Raw genomic sequence first — 14,576 nt, 5'->3', positions numbered from 1 at the left:
TAGTGTGTGTGTGTGTGTGTGCGTGTGTGTGTGTGTGTGTGTGCGTGCGTGTGTGTGTACCTCTGTCTCTGTTGAAGCGAGGCAGCCAGTCCACAGCCCCCCCCCACAGCAGCAGGGCCCTCTGCTGACCGTCCGGCTGCTCCACAGTCACAACAGCCTTCAGCTGAACCGCCGACTTGCAGCGAGACTCCGCCTCACTGCGCCACGCTGAGACACACACACACACACACACACACACACACACACACACACACATCATGTCAGACTGTGAGTTGAAGGCACAGCTGAGGTGAGTGTGTGTCACAGACTCACCTGAGCTAAGGTGTGTGTGTGTGACACGCAGCAGGGCGTGAACCAGCATGTTGACCCGCAGTGACCTCAGGGCGGCGTAGGGGAGGCGTCTCAGGTCCTGGGGGGGGCGGCGGGGCAGAGACAGAAGCAGGGGACGCCGCTCCCGCAGAAATCCAAACAGAGAGCTGAGAGAGCGAGCACTGACATGCTGAGGAACTAAAGAGAGAGAGAGTCAGAGGCTGGGAGGAGCTTCAGCTGTGGAGGCTGCTGATTGGCTGCAGGGGGCGGGGCTCAGGTGTACCTGGTGATGAGGCAGTCACCTGTCCGAGGCTGAGCAGTTTACTGCTGAAGGTCGACTGCAGCACCGTCTCTCCACTCCACCTGTTCTCGTTCACCTGCAGTCCTGATCACAGACAACTCCTCAGACCTGCGTGTGCTTACGTCACCTCCATGACATCACTTCCTGGTATGTTAATGACGGTTTCTAAATGTGTTTGTACCTGTGATGAGCAGAATGTCTCCAGGACTCACGGTCAGCACCCAGAACGCTGCCCGCCGCCACAGCACCACCTTCATCTCCACGTCTGATTGGTCAATAACCACGATGGACGCCAGAGGAACAGACGTCCCCGCCGACGGCCCGGACTTCACCTGTAACCCAAACGAGTCAAACACATGACGTGAAGCCCCCTCCGAACCTGCGGCCCCGCCCCCCGGCCCCGCCTCCTGCTAAATGCTAGATCGCCAACAAAGGACAGGCTCGGACTGGATGTCCTCTGTGTGACTGAGACCTGGCTGACGGTCGGTGAGTCCAGCGCTTTCTCTCTACTGTTACCGCCGGATTGTACGAACTGTAATTCCCGAGGACGTCTGGTCGAGGAGGACGAACCGCCACTGGTTATAAGAGAAAGTTTAAGTGTAAGCAGCTCCCGTCACCAGAATATCCCTGTCTGTTGTCCTAACAAGCTGTTTCTTAAATCTCATTGATTCTTCTAATCTCTCGCCGTCTGTGACGAGTCACACGCCTGATCTTGTTTTATCATGTGGTTCATCTGTTTCTAACCTGTAAATTTGTGATGAGGTGTTTTCGGATCATATGTCTGTCTGTCCTATTTGAGATGTGTCTTCCCGGTCATACGGACGAACCGTTGGTCCTGCTCGGCGCTGTCGTACCTTTAACCCTTCCACTGCTGTTCGGTTCTCGGCTGCTTCCGATAATAACTCCGTGTGTTCTGACACCGAGGAGTTGATCTCCAGGTTTCACTCCACTTGCCAAAACATCTTGGACACTGTGGCTCTGTTAAAAACCAGACGCTCCAAACCTAAAGCTGAGCCTTGGTTAAAGGGACTTATGTTTTTCCTTACTTATACTTACTCATTTATTTTATTGTTTACCACTTTGGTAGCTGATTGATTTTTAATTAGATTCAGGTCATAGAAGAAGACTGAGACTGTCACATCTCACCTGGACCTCCTTCAGGTGACAGGGATGAACCACCGCCACCAGGACCGAGTACCTCACCCCGGGTGTGTGGCACCGGACCAGGGGTGTGGTGGGACCCTGGAGTCCTCCTGTGGAGCTGTTTGATGGGACCTCGGTCCTGGACTCCTCAGAGACCCGAGCTCTCTTGGAATCGGGGGGCTTGGCGGGGGAGTCGAGGGCGGTCGTGGACTCGGCCTCCTGGGAGCAAAGCACCCCCTCTGTGGTGGGCTGGAGGACCACGCCCCCCTCCTCCACCCTTGGGGTAGAGCAGGGTTGGCTGAAGAGCTCGGCGGAGGCTCCGGGTGACGGGGTCACGGGGCTGAAGAGCTCCGGGGTGCCGGAGGAGGTGGAGGGTGGGGTTCGAGGAGGCGGGGTTTTCTCAGGACTGGTTGCTGATTGGCTGCTGTGCCTGCCTCTCAGGATTAAGGCCTGACTCAGAGTCCAGGTGGTGAGGTACTGAGTCCTGGGGCACAGAGGAGGGACAGCTGGAGGCTGAGGTTCAGGTCCTGGTTGAGCTGCTGGGAAACAGCTGTCCAGGTACTGATGAACTGAGGCCGAACACTGATCCTCCTCCTCAGGACCGGGTTCCTCAGGACCGGGTTCCTCAGGACGCGGTTCCTCAGGACCGGGTTCCTCAGGACCGGGTTCCTCAGGACGCGGTTCCTCAGGACTCTGTGCAGGTTTGTGATCATTGCAGTAGGTATCTGCTTGTGATGCTTCTGTGGTCCAATCAGCTTCAGAGGGGGCGGAGCCCTGATGAGTGTTTGTTTGATCATGTAAATCCAGCGTAGCTCGATCAGGTGTAGCGTCCCCCCCGCTGGCTCCTCCCTCCTCTCTTGACCTTCCTGATTGGTTTCCTGCCTCATCTGAAAAATCAGCAAATTATTTGGTTTTTTTTCACTTCCTTTTAGTGAAAGACACAGCTTAAACATTTGACATCTTATTGATCAGAGTTTGATGCTCAGATTAAATATAATTAAAGCTGAAAGCAGCGTTGAGTGGACCGTGCATCGTAGTGACCGGTGGACGCCGCCCTCACAGGTGAAGACTTCCTGCTCTAACATGTAATCCAGGTTTCTTTGCATGATTGATGATGAAGAGTTGCTTCCTGTTTTCAGAAGGTGGCGCTGTGACTATGACTTCACATTAGTACACAGTTGTTTTCAGTGAGACAATCATCAAAAAAGTGAAATTTGGGGAACATTGAAGAATGTATATTTGAGTTACAGCAACTTCCTGTTTTATGGCGAAATATAGAAATTCGCTGGGCCACCAGAGCCATGGCGTTCAATGGAAACTCACAATTTTCACAGTGAAGCATCATAAAAGTTTTACGTGTTTTCTGGTTAAGTTTGAGGCGGATTGGACAATGTATAATGGAGCTACCACAACTTCCTGTTTCAAAATTTGCCACGCCGCCACGGGCGGGTCCTCCAACGAAAACTCAAAAACTTTGCAATTTAACATCGTAAAGGTCTGAGCATGAGACTGACCACATATAATGTTGCTCTGATCAATTCTCTAGGAGGTGATTAATTTCACTTAAAAATAATAATCAAAGGTTATATAAATATATATAAATAACATCTACCAGCAGGAAGTTCTCAGACCTTCTTGTCAGCTCCCTGAACGCCTCACCTGCTGCAGGCCTCAGGTGTCCGTCCGTCCAGGTGAGCTCCAGGTGTCCCCACCCAGCAGGGGGCCGGTCCACACTCTCGGCCCCAACTTCAGACACTGAGGCCGGGCCAGAGGAGGGAGGGGGAGCCCCCAGGAAGACGTGGATCTTCGGCCGCTCGCACATGCTGAGACAAATCACAGCAGGATGATAGGATTTTATTTTAATATGAGCCTCCATCTGGTTAGCTTAGCTTAGCATAAAGACTGGGAACAGGGGGAGACAGTTAGCCTGGCTCTGTCCAAACACACTGTAGAGAATTATGGAGAATATTTTTCACTATTATCTGACACTTCACAGACGAAACCACTGACACTGAAAAGAAAATGGAGTGAAAGAAGCCGCAGTAGTGATCGTCTTCTGGTCAACACATCAACATTTTCCTGACCTGAACACAAACGGCCATCTTCTTTCCTTCCCTTCATCCTTCCTTCCCCTCAATCCAACATCATTTACTTCAAATGTTATTTCTGGAAATATTTTAAGATCCTTCAGGAAATACTTTGTAATCAAACGAACAGTCAGTTCAGTAGAGAAAGGTATGATCTTATTGTACCAGAGTCAAAACCAAAAATTACAACAGACAGTGAATCTTTTGATCTTATTAGGAAAGTTTCATTTACGTCGATCTATAGATGGTAAATCTCCCCTGTGAACTACTGTCATCACTGAATCACAAAACTTGACTGAAACTGTGAAATTAATTGACAATAATCAATCTGTGAATACTGCCAGCTTGATACAGACATTTATAAACCCTTAATTTAAAATTCCTCTTTCTCCTTAATATAATTTATTTATTTATTTGTTATTTATTTTTCTCTTTTTGGGCCTTTTTAACTTTCCTGTTTTGCTTCTACATATACTTTATGTATTCTCTTATATTTGCTGAGATTTAAAAAAAAAAAACATATTACAGGACACAAGAAGGATGATGCAATGCTTTACGACGGACTATGAAACAAGAGACTTGTTTGTGATGTCTGTGACCTCTGAAGGGGTCGCCCCTGGGTGGGACTGTTGGTCAGGTGGGTGCACAGACTCTTATTCTGAAAGGCTGTGATCTGTTGATCTACTCTGACTAAACCTCATTTGTCATTTTAAATAAAAAAACATCTGCCAGCCTTGTAACAGTCTGTCACATTGTAAATTTATTTTCTAACGTCAGCTGATCCTTCACAGTTAAATAAAGGTTCATGTGACGTTTCATTAACTCACAGTGTGGTACAACTCAAAGCCAGGAGGAGGATCCCATATCTGACTGGACCTGGATCTGGATCAGTCCATAGAGACACACTGTAGTGTTACATAAGAAGAGCTGAGTTTATGGATCATTTCCGTCATTGTTGGATGTTTTCAGTCAGAGTGAAAGAAAACATCTCCCTGAAGTCAAACTGAACAACATGTCGGACGTTACACAACCATGAGACGGCAGAACAACACCGATCCTACGGACCGTGGAGTGTTTCACAGCTGGGAAAGATCACCGGGCTGTAAATGCTCCTTCAGCAGAGCCGCTGACTCACCACAGCTCCACCAATCAGAGGGCAGGATGCTGGGGGAGGAGGCGGCCTGTCGACTCTGACAATGAGGCTCAGCTCGGGGAGGAGAGAGGGTCAGACTTGTTTACACCTGGTACCTTCATATCAGCCTCATCTAGAATAAACTGCATGGAATCAACAACAGCTCTGTCATCATCATCATGAGCGGTTGAAGGTGGTCACACCTGCAGGACCCTGCACCTGTCCAACCTGCTGCTGACAGACACAGACCTCTACAGTCACTCTGTCTTCATCAAACCTTCACTGTGCTGCTGTGTCCAGATTCACTTCACTGGAACTAAGAGGAACTACAAAAACCTCCTGGTGGTTGTATCCCTCCGCCATTCAAATAGTTCTACCTTATATCCCAGTTTATCCAGACTCATATCAAATATTGAAATGAAAGTGAAATTATGTCATAATTGCTGTAAAGTCTTGAGTAATGGCTAAAAAGTGTTTTGTGAGGTCACTGTCATCTTTGACCTTTGACCTTTAGCCACCAAAATGGTGAATGTTTGTGTGAAGAGGTTCCGTCGAGGTGTTTCTGAGACATCGTGTCCACGAGAATGAAACGCACGGACAACCTGAAAACAAAATGGCTGCCTCCGACTGTCGCCATGTGCAGGAATAAAAAGCCAAAAATTCAGTTTTGGACGATAAAACAAGAAAACACGTTGAACTGTACGTTTTATAAACCAGATGAAAATGAATCAGCAGCTGAATCTACAGTAAACAGTCACCTTTGGCTAAAGGTCAAAGGTCAGTGTGACCAAAACAAAACTCTTTTGAGCCATAACTCAAGACTTCACAGCAATTATGACAAACACACACATGGTTCATATCTCATCTGACTCTGGGTAAACAGGGGGTGACCTGGGACTAGTCTGAGTGGCGGAGGGATACGACCACGAGGAGGTGACTCTAGTTTAGGCTGAATGATGGTGAGGAGTTGGGACATGAGGAGGCCCACAGCTTCAGTCCTCTCCTCCTCAGTCTCTGTATCCCAGCTGTCATGTGACTCCGCTCAGGTCCAGTTTCAGTCCCTGATTTCTCTCCTCCTCCTCCACCTGCTGCCCTCAGTCAGCTGGCTGAATGGAGACGTGACGAAAACTGCTCCATCAGCTGGACGTCATGTTCCCGCCTCCAAACTCCTGCACGTTCACGATCCAGTTTATCATCTCACATTAACTCCATGTCTCTGAGTCCACAGTACAACTGGATGGTTCCTTCAGTTTGAACTGCTGCTATCTGCTGATGTCTGAACTGTTAACTCCACTTTAATAAACAGAACCAGACTCTCTGCTAGCGCCCCCTAGAGGCTGCAGTGCACAGATGTCACACTAACTAGACTGTTGCATATTGTAAGACTATAAGAAACACATCTGGAGGAAAATGTGAAAAATGAAATAAAGGTGTAAATAAATCCATCATGAGAAATGTGGGATGATGGAAAATATGAATTACATTTTCCAACCAGTTTTGTTTGTTTTTTGTTTTATGATGTAATTTTTTTTTGTCAATAATAAATAGTCAATTTCAAGTGGAGTCAGCTTTTATTTGTATAGCGCCAATTCACAAGATAAGTTATCTCAAAGCACTTTCCAAATAGAGCAGAGCTTTTCTTTATAATATTATTTACAGAGACCCAACAGTTCCCGCCCAGAGCAGCACTAGGCGACAGGGGCAGAACCGGACTCAGGGTGGGCGGAGCCATCTGCCCCGAAAATAAATAAATAAAGAGCAAAAAAGCAAAACAGTCAGAATTTTGACATAATTAGTATTTTATAGTTTTGAATTGCTCATTATTTGTTGTTGTTGTTTTAATCAGACTTATTTTTCTTGAACAGAAACAGGCCTCCGTATCTCTGAGGGAGTCTCTAGTTACTTTGAGGTAAAACATCCAGTGAGTGTGTTCAGTACGATGCAGACTGAGCCCCTGAGAGACAGAGACATTAAACCGTCTCATTTAATGACCATGAGCTCTAAACTTAGAAAAGACGACATTCAAAACCCCTTCATCGCTCACACACACACACACACGCTTCCTAATGTGTATTTTTAGATTAAATAAATCACATCACTTTTCTCTTAAACATTCACCTTCATTGTAATGATAACAAGCAGGAAATTATATTTTCAATTATATATCATACAGATTATAATTTACTGAGTCAACACATATTTTGTTTTGAGGAGGCGAGGTCTGGGGTGGTGACAGTAGAAATAAATTCAATGCATGCTGGGAAGTCTGTTAATATGCTGGTTTTGTTCCTTAAAAAAACTTAATTTAATGAGTTGAATGGTCAGCAGTTCATTCATTCAACTCATCATTTCAAGTCAGTCACAATTAAAAAAAGCTTGTTTTTATAAGCTCTAAAATCTGAAAATTAAAACTTTCTAAGTTGAATTCACTTGATATTTAAAAAGTTTAAATGAATGAGAATAGATGAGTTGATTCTACTAAATGTTTTACAGTGTAGTTAGAGCCCTGTTGTTTGTAAAGTACAACTAAAGTACAAACTGAATTAATTTTCATCAATTTTGCTGAAACGTATAAATGAAAAATATGGAAAACCTTTATCGACATGTGGTCTTATTTTGAATGTTGGAACCGGAAGTTTAATTTGTACCAATGCTAGCGGGCTCAACGCCGTTTTAAAGTGTCTTAAATGTTCTAAAAATGCGTCAAATAAAACAGAAATGTACAAATAGTCTTCACTACTGGCAGATCTGTCTCCATGTGAGCAGTTTGTGTGTTAGCTTCACTGACAGTTGAGTTTGAACACGTTAGTAAACGATGTTAACGTGCTAACGGTTAGCTAACGGTTAGCTAACGGTTAGCTAACCTTATTTCAGTTAGTAACAGGCTCGTGTCAGTTTGTGCTCGGTATAAATACACGCAGCTGCACGTGCAGGACGGTCACGCTCGCCGCGGTGTACTTTAACAGGAAGGGGCGGCGGGAAGGAGGAGCCGCTGCTGCGGTACAACTTTAAGTTTCCCCGCTGCATTTCCTCGTCTTCCCCCTCACTGTCCTGCCCTGATCCGGCTCACACTTCTCTGCGGGACGGTAAACTAACAGAAAGCCCCCAAGATGTACCGGTATATCGGAGAGCTACTCACCCGGGGAGCGGGCAGTGTCCTGGCCTCGGGCTGCTCCGCCGCTGCTGCCGCCGCTGCCGCCGCTGACTCGTCTCTCCCGGCTTCCGCGTCCCTGCTGCGGTACCGCAGCTACAGCCAGGCCGTGGACCGGGACGACGACCCCAACTTCTTCACCATGGTGGAGGGCTTCTTCGACCAGGGAGCCGCTATCGTGGAGGACAAGCTGGTGGAGGACCTGAAGACCCGGGAGAGCCCCGAGCAGAAGAGGAAGAAGGTCCGCGGGATCCTGCGGATCATCAAGCCGTGTAACCACGTCCTGAGCGTCAGCTTCCCCATCAAGAGGGACAGCGGGGAGTGGGAGGTGATAGAGGGCTACCGGGCTCAGCACAGCCAGCACCGGACGCCCTGCAAGGGAGGTGAGACCCGCACCTGGACCCGGATATCACAACAGTAGTTGGTCCTTTATAACACTATCACAGCAGCATGTAAGACTTTAAAGTGACCGTTTAAACCAGACTCAGGAAGTTACTACAGTATTATTTCATGATGATGATGATGATGATGATTGTTATAGATGATCATTATTTATAAGATAAGCTCACTGTCAGAGGTTAACACTCTTACACACAGGTAGATAATAACAACACTGAAGTGTCAGTGACATGTAAACATACACTAATAGAATATGTCAGCCCATTGTTCAAAATAAGGTGGATTTGTTTGTGTGAAGAGGGGGTGGGGGGGCAGTCAGACTCCTGAGCTTCAGGCTGTAGGTCCTGGACAGGTTTACTGAACAGGTGGAGCTGCTCATTCAGTATAATAATCAGTTCACAATAATCTGCTGGATATTATCCCACCAAGCTCAAAGTGCTGGATCTGCCCAGAGTAAATGCAGAACAACACTGGTATTAATCTGAGCGTCTGCATGGTGATGATCTGATCAGCCTTTTAACATTATAACTGTCATTTATCTGCTTTTAAAAGTAAAAACACTGAAGTAAAAGATCAGAATGTAAATGATGTTGAAGCATCAGCAGTCACAGTGTGCACAGAGCAGACCTCCTTTAGAGAGCTGTACTGAAGGTTTACACAATAAAAGTAAAGTGAGGACGCTTTCAAAATAAAACCATGAACAGTTTTTATTTCTCAGTGAAGTCCGATCAGGGTTTGCTGTGATTATTGGATTATTATGTAAATATCATAGAGTTGATGTGTTTTAATGAGACCGTAACACTAATTACTTCCTGGTTTCCAACAGAAGACCCGACCTGACTGGACAATACTTCATGTTATACTTCATGTTATACTTCATGTTATACTTCATGTTATACTTCATGTTATCATACGTCATCATCAGCTGAAACTCTGTTAAAACAATAATTTAATTCAATTTAATTCAATGCTGTATTAACCACTAATATGAAATGCATCAATCCACATTGTGACATCACCTCACAGTGTCATCATCATCATCATCATCATCATCATCATCATCATCATCACTTTTCTATCAGCTTGACTTTGTTGGTTTGATGGAATCTTTGAATAAAGCGAGAAACAAATTATTTTATTAATATTAATAAAAATAATAATTAACTTTATTTATAGAAAACTTTTCATACAAGAGCTGAAGCTCAAAGACCTTTACAATAAAAAAATCTGATAGTTTAAACAAACAAGGGCAGACTGATGGACAATGAAAACAGACAATAGAAAGACAGTAGATGATAAAATATGTAAAATAAAAATAGAAACCAGTGAGGACAGTAAAATATGAGAGAATTCATTAAAAGTTAAACAGGTTTAATCTCTTACAGCTCAGAGTTTCAGTTTTGGATCACAGTTAAAAAAAAAAAAACTGCAGTTATGTGTGTGATTGTGTGTGATTGTGTGTGTGAGATTGTGTGTGTGTGATTGTGTGTGTGTGATTGTGTGTGTGTGATTGTGTGTGTGAGATTGTGTGTGTGTGATTGTGTAACACATACAATTCTGTGCATGTTGGACGGAGCGTCAGGCAGTTTGAATGTGGTTGAAGGTGGAGAGGTTTCCTCCCCTGACAGGAATGCTGAGAGTCCAGTGTGTGTGTGTGTGTGTGTGTGTGGTGTGTGTGTGTGTGTGTTTTTTCATCACACGTGCTGCAGTCTGAACACACACACACACACACACACACACACACACACACACACACACACAGAGGAGTCTGGTAGACACAACAACCTCTCTTTAACCTCTTGGTTTATTAGAATTTGTTCTGTATTTACATTCAAATAAAAACTAGAGGTGAGGAGATCAAAGATTAAAGAAAGTCGACGTCAGGAATCTGAAAGATCCAAGAATATTTCCGTGTTTGATAAAATGATGTTTCACTTCAGGTTCAGTCTCACACCACGACCCCAACATAAAGCCTGACTTTACAACAGCTGAAACAATGAGAATAAACTCAGAGCTGTACATCACATGACAAGCTGCTGCTGCTGCAGAGCGATAATACATCACAGCCTGATGCTCATTAACATCAGTTCCTGTTGTTGGTTTGTTCGTTCATTAGCAGGATGTTTTAAAAACAGGAACAGACTGAAGGTTTTCTCCTGAGTGTAGAACTGATCCACAGGCAGAGGGATGTTCGCATGAACATATTAACATGTTGAGAGGCTGCTGAGTCTTATCTGAACTGGGATCCTCGACAGCAGTGACAGGAAATATTCCAGGAAACTTTCAGGAAGCAGCTCAGATCCAGATTCCAGACCAGTTCATCCATCAGACTCTGACTGACTGATAGAGGTCTGAGCTGGTGCTACACCTCTGATTTACACCATGAAACTGAAGCTCCTGCTCAGGGTTGGTGAGGTGTTCTTATTCCTCTACGTCAGCGTCAGTCAGAGCTTCCTGAGGCTTGATAATAATTTAATGTTGATTAAAAATGTATGTGACTCTGAAATAAGTGCTGCAGCTTTCTGAATCCAGACCAGCTCATTGTGACTGATCCAGATCCTGAACCAGGTCCTGGACTGTGTGGGAGGAGGTCTGTGACTGAGTCCATGCGAAAAATCAGTCAAGCCGTTAGTGTGTAAGGGATCCACTGATGTGGTTTGTCAGGGCCGGTTCAGATACTGATTATTAGTAATCAAAGAGACTGATTACTGATCTTTGGAAGCAACATCCCCAGGTCTACTGCGACTGGCGACTGTCTAATGAGGACTGGCGCTGTGGCGTCCAGGTGTCTCTATAAAATAGAGACAAAAAAGTCCACGTCGTTGATATCAGTGAAGGTAAATGACAAACAGCTGTATAATGTGACACAGCTCCACAATGATCATCAACATCTGTCTGAAACAGTTTTAATACAAACAAAGATTAAAACCTTCATGACGGAGGATTCACTGCAGGACTGTATCACAAACAGCCGCTCCTCTCTAACCTGTACAACACGGATGTGTTTTCACTGTCCAGCTGATCCTGTACAACCAGTTACATGTTAAAACTAGAACCACCTCCTCCTCCACTCAGACTGGTTCCAGGTAGCTTCCTGTTTATCCACAGTCAGAGGAAATATTAACTGTGTGTGTGAAGTCTTGAGTAATGGCTAAAAAGTGTTTTGTGAGGTAACACTGACACTGACCTTTGACCTTTGACCACCAAAATCTAATCAGTTCATCGTTGAGTCCAGGTGAATGTTTGTTGAATGTGAAGTCACTGAGATAGTGTCCACGACAACGAGACAGACAACCTGAAAACAAGATGTCCGACTCTGACTGTTGCCATGTGGAGGAATAATAAAGATATTCAAATACATGAAAATAAAACCAGGAGTTTGTCCAGTGAGCAGCAGCTGGAGGAAGGAGCTGCTCCATGACTATATATTATATATGTCACAAAGTGAAGTGTCCTCGTCCTCTGGTCTCTGTTGTTGTGGTTGTGGTTGTTGTTGTGGTTGTTATGGTGGTTGTTGTGGTGGTGGTTGTTGTTGTTGTGGTTGTTATTATGGTTGTTGTTGTTGTGGTGGTTGTTATGGTGGTTGTTGTGGTGGTGGTTGTTGTGGTTGTTGTTGTTGTGGTTGTTATGGTGGTTGTTGTGGTGGTGGTTGTGGTGGTTGTTGTGGTTGTTGTGGTGGTTGTTGTGGTGGTGGTTGTGGTGTGTTGTTATGGTGGTGGTTTTGGTGGTTGTTATGGTGGTTGTTATGGTGGTGGTTGTTATGGTGGTGGTTTTGGTGGTTGTTATGGTGGTGGTTGTTATGGTGGTGGTTTTGGTGGTTGTTATGGTGGTTGTTATGGTGGTGGTTGTTATGGTGGTGGTTTTGGTGGTTGTTATGGTGGTGGTTGTTATGGTTGTGGTTTGTGGTGGTTGTTGTGGTGGTTGGTTTTGGTGGTTGTTGTGGTGGTTGTTGTGGTGTTTGTTGTGATTGTTGTGGTGGTTGTTGTGATTGTTGTGGTGGTTGTTGTGATTGTTGTGGTGGTTGTTGTGGTTGTTGGTCGTTGTGGTGGTTGTGGTTGTTATGGTGGTGGTTGTTATGGTGGTGGTTGTGGTGGTTGTGATTGTGGTGATTGTTGTGATTGTTGTGGTGGTTGTTGTGATTGTTGTGGTGGTTGTGGTGGTTGTTGTTGTTGTGGTGTCAGATCTGACTGTAGCTGAGTGTGGAGGTGTTTCAGCTGTCTCAGTATTGGAACCTGTGCAGCAGGTGAAGGGTGTGGTTCACACTGGCGTCTTTGTACTGTTCCTTTAAATGAGGCTGTTGTAGCAGACCACACCCACACTGACTGACCACCTCCTCCTCACGCCACTCCGTCTGCTTCCTCTCTCTCCTCCACTCTCCTCTCTTTATTCCTCTTCCTCGTCTTTCTTTCTTCTTCCTGCTTTACTCTGTTGTTTTCTGTCTGTTCCTGCTGCTGCTGAATAAAAACTCCCCCCAGTTTAAACTTGAACCCGTTGGTCTGTTTCCTCGTGTCTCTGAGCTGCAGCCATTTTGTGCGTCTCCCTGCAGCAGCAGCAGCAGCAGCAGCAGCTGCAAACTTCAAACTTTAACACCGCTAATGATCCTTCGTTGTCTGTAAACTTTAATCCACAATTAATTTCACTTAATCAGGCAGAAAACAGTCCCAGATAATTAGTCTGATTCCTAAAACCCAAAGAAGTGAGTTCAGCGTGATGTTGGTGTTTCACATCACAATATGTGTCTGTTAATCTTCTGCAGCTGCTTGTTTTAATGAACTGTTGCAAGGAACTACAGGAACCTGGTGAATGAATGAATGAATGAATGAATGAATGAATGAATGAATGAATGAATGAATGGAGGTGAGAGGTTTGGGTTCATCCTCCCAGATAAAGAAAATCTTCAGTGTCTGAGATTACAGAAGAAACACAATATACACTGTTCTGCACATGTGCTAAAGATGAAGTGGTTGGTACAGGAGTATTGAAAAATAAATAAATAAATATCAATATTTAAAAAATAGAAATATAAAAATAAAACAAAAAAAAAGAATAAAAATATATAAATAAAAATCAGAGTCATAGTTATGTTTTAGCTGCTGCCTATCAAACAGACCGGACTCAAACAGTCCTCAGGTCTGATCCAGTTCCAGCAGGGACCCAGACCTGGACCGGAAGTGGACCAAGATCTGAAGATCTGGACTTGAGACCCGGTTCAGGTTCAGTTGGAGCTGAAGAATCAGAGTTTTCTCGTGTGTGTGTTTCAGGGATCCGTTACAGTACAGACGTGTCTGTGGACGAGGTGAAAGCTCTGGCCTCGCTGATGACGTATAAATGTGCCGTCGTCGGTGAGTACACACACACACACACACACACACACACACACACACACACACTTCTCTGGTGTCTTGGTTCTGCTCTTTAAATAAAGTGGATGTGTTCCAGATGTGCCGTTTGGTGGAGCCAAAGCCGGAGTGAAGATTAACCCGAGGAATTACTCTGTAAGTTCACACACAACCTCCAGTCTCTGTTCTCCTACAGTTGCTCTGTTCCTCAAACACACCACATCTGATTCAGTCAGTGAGGGTAAAGAGAAGCAGTCGGAGAGGAGAACGTGTCGATTACATCCGTCCTCTCTTCAGCGTCTCAGTTTTATTTGTTCATTAATCATGAGGAACGTGTGAAAACATTGAGTTGACCTGGTTGATGTGACAGAGCGTTTACACCCAGAGCGCTGATCAGCTGACCTCAGTTCATATTCTGCATTAAATGTTTCAGTGAAGAAGAAAATCTCAGGTGCAACTCGAGGTAAAGATTGGACCCTGGGACTGACAGCTGACATGTGACCTGTGATCTGAGGAGGTGATTGGAGGATAAACTGAGGGAATTTTGTCTAGAATGGTTTTCAAAATAAAAGCAGGTCAGCGACATGTGGAGAACTGCAGCCTCTGACCCTCAGTATCAACTGTGCATCACCATCATCATCATCAGATATTTATTCTAATGTAAAATAACAGTGTATGTTCCTTTAACTGGTGATAACACTGTTGACACCCCCCC

General features: G+C 44.9%; 2 protein-coding genes across 51 annotated transcripts in view; one reads left to right on the top strand and one right to left on the bottom strand.

Moving 5' to 3' along the window:
- Positions 1–5,777, bottom strand: part of shld2 (shieldin complex subunit 2) — an 11,201-nt gene extending 5,424 nt beyond the window's left edge. The window contains exons 1-7 of the mRNA XM_087174603.1: positions 4,668–5,777; positions 3,413–3,576; positions 1,757–2,640; positions 792–942; positions 593–694; positions 313–507; positions 61–207 (exon numbers count right to left, since the gene is read on the bottom strand). Of these exons, the coding sequence (XP_087030729.1) occupies positions 61–207; positions 313–507; positions 593–694; positions 792–942; positions 1,757–2,640; positions 3,413–3,575 (1,642 nt within the window). The 5' untranslated portion in view covers position 3,576; positions 4,668–5,777. The remainder of the gene's footprint in view (positions 1–60; positions 208–312; positions 508–592; positions 695–791; positions 943–1,756; positions 2,641–3,412; positions 3,577–4,667) is intronic.
- A 2,159-nt stretch (positions 5,778–7,936) lies between these two features.
- glud1a (glutamate dehydrogenase 1a) overlaps positions 7,937–14,576 on the top strand; it is a 15,362-nt gene continuing 8,722 nt past the window's right edge. For all 50 annotated transcript variants that reach the window (XM_087174615.1, XM_087174655.1, XM_087174644.1 and 47 more), the window contains exons 1-3: positions 7,937–8,506; positions 13,784–13,864; positions 13,962–14,017. In XM_087174615.1, the coding sequence (XP_087030741.1) occupies positions 8,083–8,506; positions 13,784–13,864; positions 13,962–14,017 (561 nt within the window). In that variant the 5' untranslated portion in view covers positions 7,937–8,082. The remainder of the gene's footprint in view (positions 8,507–13,783; positions 13,865–13,961; positions 14,018–14,576) is intronic.

Source organism: Seriola lalandi, unplaced genomic scaffold (assembly GCF_002814215.2).
Source record: "Seriola lalandi dorsalis isolate HSWRI2012SDOR001 ecotype SW California unplaced genomic scaffold, Sedor1 jcf7180002054368, whole genome shotgun sequence".
NCBI lineage: Eukaryota > Metazoa > Chordata > Actinopteri > Carangiformes > Carangidae > Seriola > Seriola lalandi.
The sequence above is the reverse complement of the archived record's forward strand: the minus strand, read 5'-3'. Positions and strand labels throughout refer to the sequence as shown.